This window comes from Prinia subflava, chromosome Z (assembly GCF_021018805.1).
Source record: "Prinia subflava isolate CZ2003 ecotype Zambia chromosome Z, Cam_Psub_1.2, whole genome shotgun sequence".
NCBI classification, from domain to species: domain Eukaryota; kingdom Metazoa; phylum Chordata; class Aves; order Passeriformes; family Cisticolidae; genus Prinia; species Prinia subflava.
In genome coordinates, this window is record NC_086283.1 from 98,721,420 (window position 1) to 98,738,700 (window position 17,281).

At 39.5% G+C, this 17,281-nt stretch overlaps 1 protein-coding gene across 4 annotated transcripts in view; it reads right to left on the minus strand.

Annotated features, from left to right (window-relative positions):
- Positions 1 to 529: 529 nt before the first annotated feature.
- The window catches only part of ARHGEF28 (Rho guanine nucleotide exchange factor 28), a 123,244-nt gene continuing 106,492 nt past the window's right edge, over positions 530 to 17,281 (minus strand). For all 4 annotated transcript variants that reach the window (XM_063421467.1, XM_063421465.1, XM_063421468.1 and 1 more), the window contains one exon: positions 530 to 1,607. In XM_063421467.1, coding sequence (XP_063277537.1) covers positions 1,447 to 1,607 — 161 coding nt within the window. In that variant the 3' untranslated portion in view covers positions 530 to 1,446. The remainder of the gene's footprint in view (positions 1,608 to 17,281) is intronic.

Below are 17,281 nucleotides of genomic sequence, written 5' to 3' on the forward strand. Positions count from 1 at the left end.
TTCTAGGATTTGTTTGATTGTTTGCTTACAAATTTATAATAAATTTGGAAGGAGAGGAGTTTACATTCTCCATTCCAAGGGAAGCTTCAGCTTTCCCTGGCAGACACCTGTCTTTCCAAACCGAGACACAAATGCACATATCTAAAACTCTGTGCCCTGCAAAAGGTGTTGCACAACACAAGGCTCAGGGTGAAATGGAAACCACTGGCACCCGGGGCTCACCCAGACAAATGGGTGGGAGCAATCCTGCCCTCCTTTGCTCCTTGAGGTGGGCAGGTGTGAGGCAGCCCTGATTCAGGAGCTGTGCAGCTGCATTCCTGCTGCAGCCCTGCCCATGCCATCAGCCATGCCAGGTGGTGATAGGCACATCCTTGGTTTTGCCAGCTGAAATACACAACTTTGGCTACACTGGACCAGAAACACTCATCTGCAGCAGTGCTCTGTGCAAACAAGGCCTGGACACTTTTAAATTTTTTTCCTCCTGTTTTCTGTTTTCTTTGATGGATCTCACAATGAATCAAAGTTACAGTTTTGCAGAAATGCACAGAACATTTATTCAGTTTTACAGAAGTGTACAAATTTTTCAGAAAGACAAAAAGGCACAAAACAGGTCTCTTACTGCCTAACACACAGAGAATCCCATGAATCTGAAAACAGAAAGCTATCTGACTTCTGTACAGGAAAGTAGGGAGTTTCAGAAGAGTTCAGTTAACTGAAGCCTACTATTTATCCCCTTTCTTTTGTTTTGACAAGTGAGGTGGTTTCGTCTGATAAATTTTAATGTGTAAGGACACTTACTGAAATGAGGAACAGTTATAATACAATAACTGATTTAGTGCATTTCTGTACAGAAACTGGCAGTAGTATCAAAATGATAATAGGCTTTGGGACATGGAAAAAAACAATTATGCAATTATGCTCAGACCATTTAAAAAATCCCCTTCTGAGCAGTTCCTGAGCTAGATAAGGAAAATGACCCAACAACTAAGAGTGTATTTAGCACATTTCAGTGAAGACTAGAGCCACCCTTTTTACATTGCTGTCTTCTTGTGTTATATCACAACTATTAGAAGGTTACTGATACACACTCTGAAATCTCAAGTAGCAGACCCATCTCTCTTAGCTCGTCCTTGTAAAAAGAGGACTGGAGAAAATCAACACTGGCTTTCACAGTCCTTGGTGGCATCTTTACAATTTCAAAATGTTAGGTCTCCCCTGCTACTCATTGCTTCTTGCAAAGCATTTGAAATCATGTCATAAATTAAAGACTGCGCAACAAAGGCTTCAAAATAACTTACTTGCTATATTTATCATGGGGAAAATTTTTCATTTACCATTAAATTCTACCCTAAAAGCCAGATGGTCACATAGAGAATGACTACAGAAATTTAGAAAAGCAAACACAGTTACTCTTCCAAAGTGCTACTGAGATTAAAAAACAAGTTATCAGAGGTAAACAATCTTCTCCTCTACTCTGGCTCCACCTTCTGCATCCTGCAGGCTCCCAGGCTGGTGGTTCAGCAGCAGTTCATCTGTCTGTGGTGACTGGATGGATCCCTGGTTTGGAATGCTTGTCTGGGGACCCTGGGTCTGTGGTGCATTCAGATCTGTAACACACAACAGAAGAATGTGTGACAATGCATTTTCTGCCATGCCCATGCCATCAGAAAGAGCAAATTCTGGCTTTTTCATTAGCACCATTTTCTAGTTTGCTGCATCTGTCTAGAAAAGAAAACACTACTCTAGAACAAATTATACTACAGCCTGCTGAGAGGTACCTTACCCAAAGTTAGTGAAATCTATTCAAGTAATAATAATAATAAACGTGTAACTGTACTTTACTAAACAGACACACAATAATTGAAAGACATAAACAAGGTCAGAATTGAGCTGGAGGGAAACTCACAGTATATAATCAGAGCCTTTGTTAGTAATAATAAAGTTGTGACATTAATACAGTTTTCATCATTACAGAGAATTTTATTTGTAAGCTTTCCTTTTAGGGAGGCAAAAGAATTACGTGAACAAAGTTAAAAGTCTACATGGCTGGCACTTGCAAGCAGCTTTTTCTACTAAGTTTACCTGTGTTTATTTGCACAAACTACCTGCTCTATTTTGGTGTGACATGGATAGAAACACTTGCATCCAAACACCAGAGCATTATTTCACAATGATCTTGTTATCTTTCCACAAATGCAGAGAATCTGGTAACTGTTTTTTAGCATTGCACAATGAGCATTTCTATGATGATCCACATACAGTTTGAAAAACCAGAACAATACGACTACAGTTGGGTTTTATCCCTCGTCAGCATTCTGTAGCACTTTGGGCCCTCAAGAGCTGCATCTCAGTAGCTGGTTTTTCTACATCTGTATTTCTTCAAAGCAACTTTGCCATAAAAATGAGCTGCACAACAAAGAATGTGTATCCTTACGCACAGCGATGGAAAAGATGTGTAATGGATATGCTGCAATATTTTTCACTGTAATCTTACCCTGACCAGCTCTTCTATTACATATGTTCCTCCTCCTCAAAAAAGGACTCTGAGGGAAGAAAGGGTCCTTGGAACTCCTTATAGAGCATGGTAATGCTAGAAGCATGCAAACCAAGAACTGGGTTTCTTTGAGCCCTGATCATTCATGCAGAGCTGAAGAGACATTTCATGCTTGCTCTGGTCCCTATTTCTCACATCTGTGTGCAGTGGAAATTTATTCTGAAGGATCTGTTTGGGTTTTTTACACACCATGTCACTTAACTGGTGGCAATTCATAATGACACCTGCCCACATTTAGCATTCCCCAAATATACGTGACTTTCATCAGTGCTGTTCACTGAGACAAGAGTTCAAGGCAAAACAAGGTTTCTGGCACCTTGAAATGGCTTTCTGGCTGCTCCCTGGCATGGGGTGTGTGGAGCAGTGTGGGGTGATTATGCAAAGGGCATGTGGGAACACATTAAATCAAAGCCTTTGCCTTCAGCATCTTCTCCTCTTTGATACTCACACAGCTGGGGGGAACAAACAGGCTGTGGAGCTGCAGCATAAGCCACATGCAACTTATTCCTGCTGCCAAAACTGCAGGGTCAATGGCAGGAGCAAGGTATTTATCAACGAGCTTAGTCATAGTGGGATGACACAGAATGTTACAAAAATCAGTCAGGTGTCTTTCTTTTACTGTTTTATAGTGGATTAAGTTTCAGTCTTGATGGGAATCCAGAGTGAGACTTGATTGCAAGTGATTTATTTGCAGTATGTAACACAGCAGGACTTGACTCCCTAACTTAGTCAGACAGTCCTGATTTTTTGAACGTGATGTCTGCATTTATTCCTTTTTGATGATCATGTTAGAAAAAGATTGCAATTTGCAGTCCACAGAAGAAAGCAAAAATATGTCTGTCTGTCGTTATGAAAACTGGATACATTTGGTTTGTTTATTTGTTAAAAAGAGCCCTACTAGCAGAAGTTCCTCAGCTTCTAAACACTTACATTTTAGGGTAATTTTACCCACATTAATATTCCTTTTAAGTCCTTTGAGTCTATTCACATTACACGAGTCATGTGCATAAGAATACCAGGGAGTAAACACTTATTTGAAAGATCTGTTTCCAAAGTTTATGAAGTACATAATTTGAGAAGCCTAATTACAAATTTGAAAATACACAGAAAAGAAAGAGAAACCCCTTACATGCATTTATTTTCCAGCATCAAAACTAAACAGTAATTGCTTCACCAATTAAACCAGTAGCTGTTTCCAAACCATTTCTCATTAACTGTTATAACTATAAGCACCAGAGCTGAGTAGTGGAAACTGCCAGCGTTCTGAAAAATAAATCAGATCCTGTCACTATCAAAATAAATGATTTATCAGTAGTTTAGCTGCTTTTTTTTTTTATTTTTTTTTTTCCATAAATGCATTGAATCTGGAAAACCTGAACAGCAGGAGAGCACCCAGGAGGTGAGAGCACAGCTGCTGCTGGGGTGGTGAGTGGCTTCAGGATGGAAAGGTTGTGCTTCATCAGACTGAGGAGGGACGGGGCTGGTTTTGGATTCACTTCAGGTGGCACTCAGCACAGACTCTGCCTAATGAAGGCACCATGTGTCCCCAAGGCCAGCACACTCAGCCTGCCACCGGGGAGGGTGGCTTGCTGTCTCTCAGCCCAGTGCTGTGCTGGAAGCAGCTGAGCCAGGAGAGCAGCTGGCATCACAGGCAGCAGCGTGGTGTGCCCTGGGAGCAGATGCACGTCCAGTGTGGAAGAAGGGCTAGAAATGGTAACAACAGTTTCAGGTGAAGGGAGAGTGAGAAAAGTGGACTGAACTGCCCATCAGTCCTGGTTCTTGGAATGCAAAACAGTGACAGCAGCCAAGAAGCCTCCCCTGAGCTCTCTGCTACAGCAGAGAAAACTGAGTTGCCCTTGTCACCAAGCAGGAGAAAGGTGAGAGAAATCTTCCTCTTGAAATGCTCTCCCAAAACCAGGAGGAAACTTCTGAAACCAGGCTTGAGAACATCAGCTGCTGTCTGCTAAAGAACTCTCAGAGCTGAGGGTGCTCAATAAAAATAAAAAAGGAAAACAAACTAATTGTTTATGCAGACAGCAAGGCCAAGGGGCTGCCACCAGAAAGTGACACCTAAGAAGATCTCCCATGCTCCCTGGCCCCTGGGGCACCCAGGGGAGCTCCCCAGCCCATCTGCAGGCCCATTCTCTGCTGCACTGAGGAAAACATCAGAATTCACTGTGGATCAAGAGTCAGGTGAGTACAGACCACTGGCCTTTTATGAGCTTCCTTCAATGCGACTGTAGCTCATCCATCAACATCAGCCGTAGAATGAGTTCTGTGTTACCCCCTTTGTTTAAATTCAGCATTTACTTATCCTTTTTTTCTGCTCCCCTCCGAGCTACTGACAGATGCTCTCTCTGGCAGGCTGTGTCTGGCTCAACAGCACAACCACCAGAGCAGCACCCCCTGCCCATGCCCCTCCTGCCCTGGCTGGGCTCTGCCTGCTGCCTTGCTCCCACATCCTCACAGAGAGGACAAACAAAGGGACCCTACCTGGTCATAGCCACCCACTTGCTCATTTACACTGTTTTTATTTATTCTATGGTTAGATAAATGCAGGGAAAACTCCCTATTTCCAAAGCTTTAGCAAAACTGAGCTGTAGCTCAGGTTCTTCCATAGTCTACTCTTGACAAGGCTTTCTGCTTCCTCCCATTTTTGCACCAGCCAAGAGCTGTCAGCATCCCTCTGTATGCTGTATCCCAAGATTTATGGGCAAACTGAAATCCCCTTTACCCATTTCTCACTTACATGAAATATTTCCCCTACAATACTCCAGGTAATCTTTTCCTTAAGAACAAGATCCACAGCTGCATCATGGATACCCTAGGTAAAAGTGAATAGTAGACCAGAGGAATCCATTCTTTCAAAGCTGGGCTGGTGAAACACCAAGGCAAATAAGGGTATGCAGGGACAGCACTTCAGCCTTTTGGGGACCTGTGCCACACCTCAGGATTAAACACTCCTGAAGTACAGCTTTTTCTCCTTTTAATCTCAGCTGAGACCATTTCATTAAATAAACCCCAGGTATTCCCAGCAGTCTTCCCCACCAATTTTTTTTGCAAAAGAAGTTACGAGGCTGTTTATAACAAATTCTGGATCCGATCACAAATTATCTCGTTCACACAGACACTGAAAAATTCAACACTAAAAACAAATTTGATTTTTTTCCCATTTTCCTTGAGTTTAGTTTACCTTAAGGACGAGGATCAGGAAACTGCAGAGAGGCACTCCACTCTTTCCATACTTTTTTAGAGCACCTTAATATAACAAAAACAGCAGATGGCAGGCCTATCGTGTGTGGAATCAGTTCTCAAGGGAATTCATAATGGGACCTAATTTTTCCAAACAGGGTCTGGTTCCAAACTCTGAAAAACGACAGCTTCTGCCTAAAAACACGGTGCTGTTGTACAGGAAAAGAAAGAAAAAGAAAAAGAAAGAGAGAAAGAGAGAGAAAGAGAGAGAGAAAGAGAGAGAGAAAGAGAGAGAGAAAGAAAGAGAGAAAGAAAGGAAGGAAGGAAGAGAGAAAGAGAGAGAAAGAAAGGAAGGGAGGAAGAGAGAAAGAGAGAAAGAGAGAAAGAGAGAAAGAGAAAGAGAGAAAGAAAGGAAGAGAGAGAGAGAGAAAGAGAGAAAGAGAGAAAGAGAGAAAGAGAGAAAGAAAGAAAGGAAGAAAGGAAGAAAGAGAGAAAGAGAGAAAGAAACAGAAAGAGAGAAAGAGATAAAGAAAGAGATAAAGAAAGAGATAAAGAAAGAGATAAAGGAGATAAAGAAAGAGAGAAAGAAAGAGAGAAAAGAGAGAAAAGAGAGAAAAGAGAGAAAAGAAAGAAAAGAAAGAAAAGAAAGAAAAGAAAGAAAAGAAAGAAAAGAAAGGTAGCATTGTGCATCCTAACTACCTTTTCCACAGCACTAAGAGACAGGATTAGTAGTATCTCTCAAACTGCTGACAAGGTGAAGGACAAATCTGAAATCAATATATATAAAAACAAACACAGCCCATGTACCTGGGGGGGTGGGGGATACAAAAGCCAAGTAAACAACACATTAGTCACACTGATTCTCACCTCCTGTCTGTTGTCATGGGTTGTAAGCACTTCCACATCAAATAAATGCCACAGATTTTCTCCTGCACCCCTTTACCCCTCCTCTCTCTCCCCCAGGATCAGAGCTCTTGATGTTAAGGCTAGAGTGACCACTGTGAAGATTATGGGAAGGACAGGAGAATCAAGGCACTAAGAAACACTCCAAGCAAAAAACCTCTCAGGTCTCTGTGTTTTGAACAGAAAGCCCTTACTGTTCCTCCTTCAGCTCTGACCCTGGTTTCACAGCATCATAGCATAATTCAAGCTGGAAGGAATCTCAGAAGGCCTTGGATTCAAACTCCTCTGCAAAGCTGGGTTAGCTCTGAGGTCAGGCCAGGCTGGACACTTTTTACTTCTTGGTTCTTTCAAAAAAGAAAAAGAAAAAGAAAAAGAAAAAGAAAAAGAAAAAGAAAAAGAAAAAGAAAAAGAAAAAGAAAAAGAAAAAGAAAAAGAAAAAGAAAAAGAAAAAGAAAAAGAAAAAGAAAAAGAAAAAGAAAAAGAAAAAGAAAAAGAAAAAGAAAAAGAAAAAGAAAAAGAAAAAGAAAAAGAAAAAGGAAAAAGAAAAAAAGAAAAAGAAAAAAAGAAAAAGAAAAAGAAAAAGAAAAAGAAAAAGGAAAAAGAAAAAAAGAAAAAGAAAAAGAAAAAGAAAAAGAAAAAGAAAAAGAAAAAGAAAAAGAAAAAGAAAAAGAAAAAGAAAAAGAAAAAGAAAAAGAAAAAGAAAAAGAAAAAGAAAAAGAAAAAGAGAAAAAGAAAAAGAGGGGGGGAGGGTGGAAGGAACACATCGCCTGGATTTTGCAGACAATTTCCTTGCTGTGACTTTCCGAGATCTGTCACATTGACCCTCTTTACAAAATAAAACTGAATTAAATGAAGAGTGATTTATGCCACTTTTAGCAACAAATATGTTGAAGAGTCACAAAAGCACTAACCTTCTGAAATAACAGAGTTAGGTTTCGGTTTTACATGTACTTATAACAACTGGTACCAAGTTCATTTGGACTGACAGCTGACACATCAGCTTCAGGCCACAGCTATTTGAAATGGCAGAGCTGCTCTATTTAATCCCCACGCTGGCACTCATGCATAATGCAAAGCACAGGCAGACACCTAAAAACCAGTGCTAAGTCTGCCGGGTCTGGGATATTCAAAGGAATTCGAGGGTAACAGGCTCTCATTTGCCATCACGGCCTAACTCCCGTGGGCTCCGCTGAAAAACCCACCGGCAAATCCCACGGCACCTCTTTGTCTCTAATGATGCTCCCGGTGGTTTCCATGCAGATTCATTAGCAGCAGAAAGAAAATTCCCCAGGGAATTCCGAGCACCTCAGCCCCTCTCCCTCTCCTCACCATGAAAGGCACCATGACCAGTTTTGATTGCTTTTTTTTTTTTTTAAACGCCTACTAAGACTTTCCCAAACTGCAGTGGGTTTTCCACACTGCAGGTTCAGTTGTTTAAAGTTGGTGGGAGAAAGGGAGCACCATGCAATGGTACTGGACACCTGGAACCCCAGGGCATCACCCTGGAACAACCAAAACACTGCTGCTACCAACTCAGAACAGAACACTTGCTACAGAAAAGTCACTGGTAAACCTTGAAGATTTGAGGACAATTCCCAGCAGTTTCTCTGAGATCCCACACACCATCAACCAAACCAGGCCCTTCACACCTCTATAAAGCTTATTTCACAGCAGGAGCTGAATTTGGTACTGGGTTTCAAAAAAAGCCACTGGAAAAAATATTTTGACCCTGAAGCTACCAAGGAAAGAGGAGCCTAATCCATTTCCCAGCTGACTGAATAAGGCACAAAAAATCAGTCTAGGAACTGTAATGCTATAATTTACTGGTGACCAGCCCAACCCTGTGGAAAACAGCCGCTGCATTTCTTAGGAAAATGAGCACCCTCACGAATAAGAGATCTTTACACAAAAAACAAATGAAGAACTATTTCAGAAGAGATCCTACATTAATTAGTCTTAGCAGCTTTTGGTGCATTTTTTGTTACAAAACAGAGAATAGAAAGAATTCGAAGTCTGTGATGAATAAGGTCTGCAACATAACTCTTCTCTACATCTGTACACTGGATTTTTGATCATGGTAAAATTACTGCAATTGCCATTATTTTGCTTGTTTCTGTTCTTTATGTAGTTACAGGCTTAGGTGAAACCATGCAGTTCTGTTTTCAGGTTTTCTCATAAGTCTTCAGAGAAGTTTGATCTAGACAATTTGGATCTATTTCTTGGCACAAGAAACACACAAGACACATTAATTCCACTGAAAAGGCATTTATCACAAAGTTTCAACTCATACTCCAGGTTTTAGAGTAATATGATGATGCAGTAATTTTTCTTTTATTAAAGAAAACATAGTAAAAGCCCAGTAAACTATTTCTAACACTGGTGTTTACCAAAGACAATATTTTCAGACTAACTGAAGCTCGGATACTGACAGTGTCACTGACATCAAATTCATAGCATGCTGATTAAAATTGATTTGCTTGATTAAAATTGTAACCTAGTTACATGCCTATGTCATCAGTTGTATTGGTTTTTAAAGTACACGGGTTCTAAGCTATTTTTGGCATGCTGTTTTTCTAATGCATACCAATAAGAGAGACTTAAAAATAGGCCTGACTTGAAGTCATAATTTGTCTGTGCATTAAATACCCACAGTCTCACCTTGGCAGGGCAGACTGCCTGACAGCTGTCTGCCTCTGCTTAATATTAATTTATTTAAGCACGAATTCCCCATTAAATTGTCTTTGTGCTACGCTTTGAAGCTCTAGATGGTCAATTGCAGACAAACAGGTATTCTGCTAACAATGAACACGTGTTTTATTGACCTACTTCTTTCCCAGCTCATTAAACACAGCTGCACTCAAACGATCAAGAGGAAAAAGAGCCATAAAACCCCAAGAACGCTCTTCCTACACAGGATCACAAGGAACGTGACCAGCTGCCACCACAGGCACCCACCCAGGGCAGCAGCACACCCACACAGAGCATCTCCCCAGGGGTAGGACAACTGCACTGCCTGCAGTAGTGGGGAAGCACGGGAGATGCCCACAGCCTCCTCTTTCAGGTGTCCAAGGTGGTGTGAGCAAAGTGGGCTCCAAACATTTCCTCCTGGCCCACCATCTGCTGGAGTCATTTGGCCAGCAGGCTGAAGTCACTGCCACCAGCAGGGAACGCTCCTGCTTGGATGTTTGGTGGGGAAACAGAAAGCCCATAAAGTTACAGACCCAAACAGCACTTCCAAGGACTCGGGGGGGAATGAACCAGCTCCCATTTCTGCTGCCAGCCAGCACATCCCCACACTTCCCTCTCCCACTGTCCCAATCCGCACCCTGAAGATAAAACACTGCAGTGAGGCTTTATCTGCTTCCCTCCCGGAAAAAGAGAAACAGCTAGCATTAACCCTGAAAAAACAGCCTCTGGAACATGAAGTCATTCCCTTTGAAACAAAAGGGGACATTTACACATCAAAACTCTTGTTTTGAGCTGTTACCACAGACAGATGTTACTGTGTTGATTAACTCCGCCTCATATTTTATGGATGCTCTTTGGTTGTGGGTTTTTTGTTGGGGTTTTTTTTGGGTTTTTTTTTTTTTCACTTTGAAATAAACATGAAATCAAAGAACTTGGCAAAAAATCAATTTAGTCCCCAGTGTTTGCCCAGTCTTTCAGGTGCAACATAAAGAAGTGTGCTCTGGACTTTGGCAAACATTTTCTTGAAGGGCACAGCTCTGCTACAAAAGCCAAAGGGGGGAGGTAATTTATAAAACACTCAAGTCTCCTCCTAAGCACTTTGGTTTTATGGGGTAATTTCCCAACAACAGACCAGATCCACCACTTCTTACTCATAAAAGCTGACGAGATTAAAACTCAAAGAGACCAGCAAAGGAACACTAAGTCAGTACGTAGAATTGCTGCAGGAAAAAAAATCGGGCAAAGCACCTGTTTCAAATCAATTACATGCTAATCTTAGCCTTTAATAGAAGCTGCTGTTGTTGATTAATACAGGAAAAAATATGGGCATTACTACAAGAGTGAGCATCTGAGAGAAGCCTCTTATCTCACAGTCACAGAGATACTCGTTCTCTCCTGAGCTCAAAACTGAGGGAAATAGTCACTAATTTTTGATTGCATATTGAGTATTATAACAGCCACTTTTATTCATTTTTGGCAGGAAGTATATGCACTCATGTTCTCTTCTTGGAGTCCTTGAAAATAATCAAGAATAAACTGGAAAGTTGCACATTCTCCAAATTTTGCACTGTAAGCATAGGAATTTTCAGTGTGATTGAATATTTTGAAATGAATGCCTTTTTAAACTGTTTGCTAAAAGCTCTGTGAACATGTAACTGCTGTGAAAACAGTTTGCATAAAAGGTAAAGGGAAAACTGTGCATCACAATTATCAATTATCAAATGAGCATGTGTGTCCATCCCTTCAGCCAAGTGCCTTCCATGAGAGCATGGAGAGCACTTGGATCCACTCTCCTCACTTCTGCTCCCACTTCTCCCTTGTATGAGCAACACTGGTCCTACCCTTAAGGCCAAATTTGTTTTCTCCTCCTACCTCACCTTTACCACAAGTTTTAAAACACCTGCCTGTATTCATTTTCACTTTCAGCCCTAAATTGTCTGTGTTTAATGCAGGAGCCTTCCTCAGACCTTCATCTCCTCCCCAGTGGCACTGTGCTTCAATGTCAAGATGCTCTGCACAGAAGACAGCTTCCCTGCAGTCTTTCTGTCAGCCACAATTATCCTTCAATTTTCAAGTTCAATTAATAAAGAAAAAGAAAAAATAAATGTCTTTTCATCCTTGCCAAATACCCCACTTCCCCTGTCTGTCATACATTCTTTATCATGAAATATATTCATGACTTTTAAAGTACACAGGTTCAATTTTCCCACAACAGACCCTAAACAAATACAGAAAAATCCTATCTGGGTTTTTTTTTGTCATTTATGTTTCAGTTCCAGATCAGACTTCCAAGAAACACTCAAGGAATTTCAGCAGGTGACTGTTGGAACTCTTCCTATTTGATTAAACTACAACCAAGGTCCATATCAGCACCAAGGCTCCTTCTCTCTACTGCCCCACTAAAAATTTACACCCCAAATAAAGTTTTCTACAGCATCTGGCAAGTGAGAACAAGATACTCCATGAAATCTCCTCTAGCAGTTTGGGGACAGCCAATTAAATTTATTGGAAGGCAGTTGGGTGCTCCTGTTATGAATACCACACAATCTTCCCCAGTGTCTTAATAAATATTTAACAGCAGATGATGCTGAGGAGGTTTCACACTACTAACACTTCATTATTTTTGCACAACATGCTACAGGCCATTTCTTGGAATATGTGAATTATTATTTTAAATAATTAAAATAAGGTTGTACTTTTCAAAATAAGCCAGACAGATACACTTTGTGATTCAGCTACACAGTTTTACAGTGTGTGTTGACATACTCAGTATCTTGCAAAATTTGATCATCCATAAACAGCTTCTGTCAGCTATTAGGATGAATTATTTATTTACACTGGTGCATCTATTCCAGGCTTTAACTTCATTACAAAATATATACAAAATATTTTAATATTTTATTATTTTTTTTATTTATGCCATAAAGCAGGGCACTGCAGCCAGGTCTCCACCACAGAGAGCATTTCCCAAGGAAAACAAAGACCTCCCAAGGAAACTTTGTGACATCAAACAACCAGCAAGACTGTTGTTTTGTGACCCTTTTCCTGAGAGATCACCTCTTTCCCTGCACACTTGCTATCCAAGTCACATCTCTGCACATCCCTGGGCTGGATTTCAGGATCCCACTCACTACAAACCAGTTGCCAGTAATTCCACAGACTCCACAAACCACTCACTGAAGCTGGTGGAATGACAAGTGTGAGAAAAATGGGAAAGGTTCAGCCATCACCCTGTTGCTGTTTAATAAGTCTGCAGTCAATGAAAGCCTGAATGTGGTCTGCAGATTCACACCACCATCAGTGGTACCTCCAAAGACAGGGGCATCTTTTACTCCATTCACAACCTCAGTGGTGTGCACAATTTTAAACTTCATTCTGCAAATGAATGAACTCTAAGGGAGAAGATAATAGAAGGAATAAAATCAGACAGGCATTACTTACAGTAATGTACAAAATAAAACCAGAATATCATTAGCTTCCTTAATTAAAGGGTTATTTTAGAGTGCTGCTTCTACTGTGGGTATTTTCAGAAATGAGACAAGTGTTTTGAGATGATAAAATCAGCAACAGAACAGCAAAATCTGACTGCTAGAGAGGTGAAAAGCAAGTGTTACTTGAAATATACTAATTGCATATGACACATAATGACATATTTTTCACTTTGGTATCACACAGCCATGTGATTTAATCCCTTTTGCCATTTGCTTTAAACTAACGGCAGCATCATTCCTAAGAGAAAAAACAACCTTCCTCTCTGATTCTCTTCCACCAAGTTTCTCAGAGACACAAAAGTCTTCCAGCAGAGCATGAAAATCAGTGGTTTGTGGTATGGAGCAGAGGCAAATTTGCTGTTTTGTGTTGTAGAGTCGAAAGTAAGACCTTAATTGTTCTAAGAAATTAATGAGATTTTCAACATGGAAGATGCTGGTGATGATGTTGCTCAACTTCACTTTCTTATATATTTCCACTTATTTTTATTCTCATTATAACTTACACTGAGTACTGAATTGGCTCTGTGCTCACCTGTGCAGCCATCCACTCTTAGAGTAGTAGGGATAGGTTGAACACAGAAAAATCAATTTGGAATTGTTCTCAGTGTGGCATCTACCCAATTAAAAATGACAAAAAAATTTAATGTAGCTCAAAATATCACACCTGCTCAGGGGGCTCCCTGACAAACTGGGAGCTCCATGGGTCGTATGATCCTTTGTTTTTTAAAAATTTCCCTCTTTCCCTCTTCCCAAGTGAAGGAAAAACAGAAAGAATTTGCTCACTGTATGGTACAGTGAAAAAAACAGCACTTAAAAAAATATTATTAGACATATCAGAAAAAAAATTAGGTTGAAACATATCTTCACCTGTAATTCTGCAGGTGGTAAGGGGCTGGCCTGTCACTGATTCCAAAGGGTGCTGTTATAAAGTGTGTGCTGTATGGGACACAGTTTTATGTTCCAGCTCAGAAAAATCAGATGTACTCGGAAGGAGTTATTTCAGTAATATAAAAATTAGAATAGAATAGAATAGAATAGACATAATATACTGTATGTAATAGATTTTAAATATTTTATATGGTATAATATATAATGGTATTTATTATTTTTAATGGTATTTATTATACCATATTTTATATGGTATAATATATAATACACATATTATATGTATTATTTTATATAATATGATATAACATAAAAATTAACTCACAACAATCATATACTATAATGTAATGTATTGTATACTATATACTATATACTATATACTATATACTATATAATATATAATATATAATATATAATATATAATATATAATATATAATATATAATATATAATACATAATACATAATGTATTATATCATATATCATATATCATATATCATATATCATATATTATATATCATATATCATATATAATATATTATATATTATATGAGTAGTATATATGCATATTAATTTTTAAATATGATATTATATAATATAAAAATTAACTCACAACAATTACACATGCAGAACAGTGATGGCTTTTTGGGGGGTGCTGCTAATCATTATTTACCAGGTTCCAGGTGATGGAAGCAATCCTGCTCAACAGAGTCCTCAACAGGGGATCCCATCAGCCACCTCCAGCACTGGCAGCAGTAGCTATCCTATCTGAGTAAGGCCCTGAATTACTGAGGTTTACTCCTTGCCAAAATCCAGTCTCGAGTTGAAAGCATAGACAAACAGCCTGCACCACCTCAGATGGGTTTTTAACATTTGCTGTTTGTAGTGCAAAGCACATTTCACCTGTTTTGTATCACACTTGCATCAGTTTTGCATTGTGTATTATATCTCTCCTGGCTGCAGCAAATTCACCTTAACGCAAGTATGAGAAAAGAGCCAGGCCTGTTGTTATCAACCCAGAGATGCAAACACAGATCAGGCACTTTCATGCACTGTCATTATGCCACAATTTATGTTACTTAAGGTAACTTAAGCCTTAGTGGTGGTTTAACCCCAGCCAGAAGCCAAACCCCACACAGCCCCTGCTCATCCCCTACCCAAACAATCAGGGAGAGAATCAGAAGGATGAAAGCTGGAGAGCTCATGGGCTGAGGAAAAGTTTTATATGGGAAGCAAAGGCTGTGCACACAAGCAAAGCAAAACAAGGAATTATTTCAGGGCTTCCCATGAGCAGGCAGGTGCTCAGCTCTTTCCAGGAGAGCTGGGCCCCATCATGCCCAGCCTACCTGGTTACTTGGCTAATGGTTACTTGGGAAGACAAATGTCTTCACCATAAATGTCCCTCCCTTTTCTGTTTCTCTCCCCCACTTTACACACTGAGCCTGGTGCCCCATGGTCTGGAACATCCCTTTGGTCACTTGGGGTCTCCTGTCCTGGCTGTGTCTCCTCCCAGGCACCCCCAGTCCCCTCCCCAGTGTGGCAGCACCAAAAGCAGAAAAGGCCTTGGCTCTGTGCAAGCCCTGCTCAGCAGCAACAAAAACATCTCTGTATTATCAACCCTGGGTTCAGCACAAATCCAAAACACAGCCCCATGGCAGCCACTGAGGAGAAAATTAACCCTACTCCAGCTGAAACCAGCTCATAGACAAAAAATGTACTAAATTACTAAATGTATTAATGTTCTAAATTAACAATGGGAAACCAAAGCAAATGAATCTGATATACAGTTTTAAGAACAGGTTCAACAGAGTAATCACCATTAGCATAACCTGCCTTAAGGAATAGGAAGGAAATTTCATATAAACTATATAGAGTTATAGGATGCTACATCTTGCTTCTGAATTTTTTGCTTTTTCTGTAGCAAATGAAATGTTATACATCTCTAGGAACTATTTACTTTGATGAAAGCCACTATAAATTAATTTTTTCCAAAATCAAACTCTCCAAAATCAAAATCAAACTCTCTTAGGCATCACCATTTTCTTATATGCATATATGTACAAATTCCTGTCCTTTAAAAAAAGATTGGATTTACATTAGTCAAATAGAGTCCTATTTTTGCTCCATAGGTTTGCATTTGGCTGTTTATGAAGATCAGAGGTTTTACTATGCTCCCCACAAGGATTTAAACTATGTTTTCCACTGTGTCACATATGTATGTAGATCCTTCATACTAAATGTCTGAGGTAAAACCTTCCCACTTTCAAGTTTCAGCGGTTTTCCAGATCAATCACTTTTCAATTCTATTTCTGTAGCTACAACGTCTGAATAAATGAAGTTAAGGTAGCAGCAGCAAACAATGCTGTTCACTTCAAAGCTTAGAAGAATTAAAATTGCACTGATTCCTGAAATCAAAGACTTGAATCCATACGTAAATCCTTAGGCATCACTTTGCCTAGTTAACCTGACATGTCAATTACATGCAAGACTAATTTATTCAATTCTCAGTCTAGTCTGACACAAAACCTGTACTTCCCCTCCTTCCTAATTAGCCAAAGCGCTTGCTTCTTTCATGCAGATAATTTCATAACCATTACTGTAGAGCATTAACACATTTTTCTTTCCATCATATTTTCCTCCTGTTGACTGACACACCTTTTCTAGAGAGGTTACTTATGCCAGTTTCAGCTTTGTGGGAACTTGCCTGAAGGTCTTTATTAAAGTTCCCTCCCATACACATAAAACTGATACATAATCATGATGTTAGCTATGTGAAGAGACCTATGTCTTACCTTAGGAAATATGAATGGAAAATTATGCACTGGAGTAATGCAGCCATTTCCATTTCTGTGTACTTATGAAGCTTAACTGAATAGTATTTAACATATGGTAGAATGCAGTGTGATTAACTCCTTGGAAACAAGTTTAGATGGTGCTTCTCTTTAAATAATTTAAGAAGGGTTTTTTTGACAGAGCCGACTTCTTACAAAATGCCCAATAATTCTGGGAAAGCTAATCAAACCCAAGAAATTCCTTTTTGTGTATATATAAGTTTATATATACTTTAAATATATTTAAGTATATATTTCGTGTGGCCATGTATGTATGCATATAGCCATGTATGTGGCTATATGCAATAACCACACTCAGTATTTGTTTCGTAGTTCTATGTTGACTATTTAAGAATGTTTCTTCAAGGATGATTATGAGACTTTATACAAAAAGCTAGTTGGAAAATGCATGAAAATGCCATGAAACATTCATCCACATGAAAATATTGAAGATTTCAGCTAACTATTAAGTTCTTTCCCTTATTGCATTTAAGTTGGTCTTCCTTCAAAGTGATTGGAACTGACTATATCCTGCAGAGGTGTCAGAAAGTGGAAGCACAAAGCTGGAGATTTTCTGACACTCTGCTAAACTCTCTAGGGAAGATGATATGACCAAAAATACTCAAGAAAAAGGAAATCAGTTTCCTTCTATGAAGTGTTTGTATTGTTCGATTTGATTGGCATTGCTTAGGAACAAGAGATTTGCAAAATTCCCATGTGCGGAGTCCCCTGGGGAAG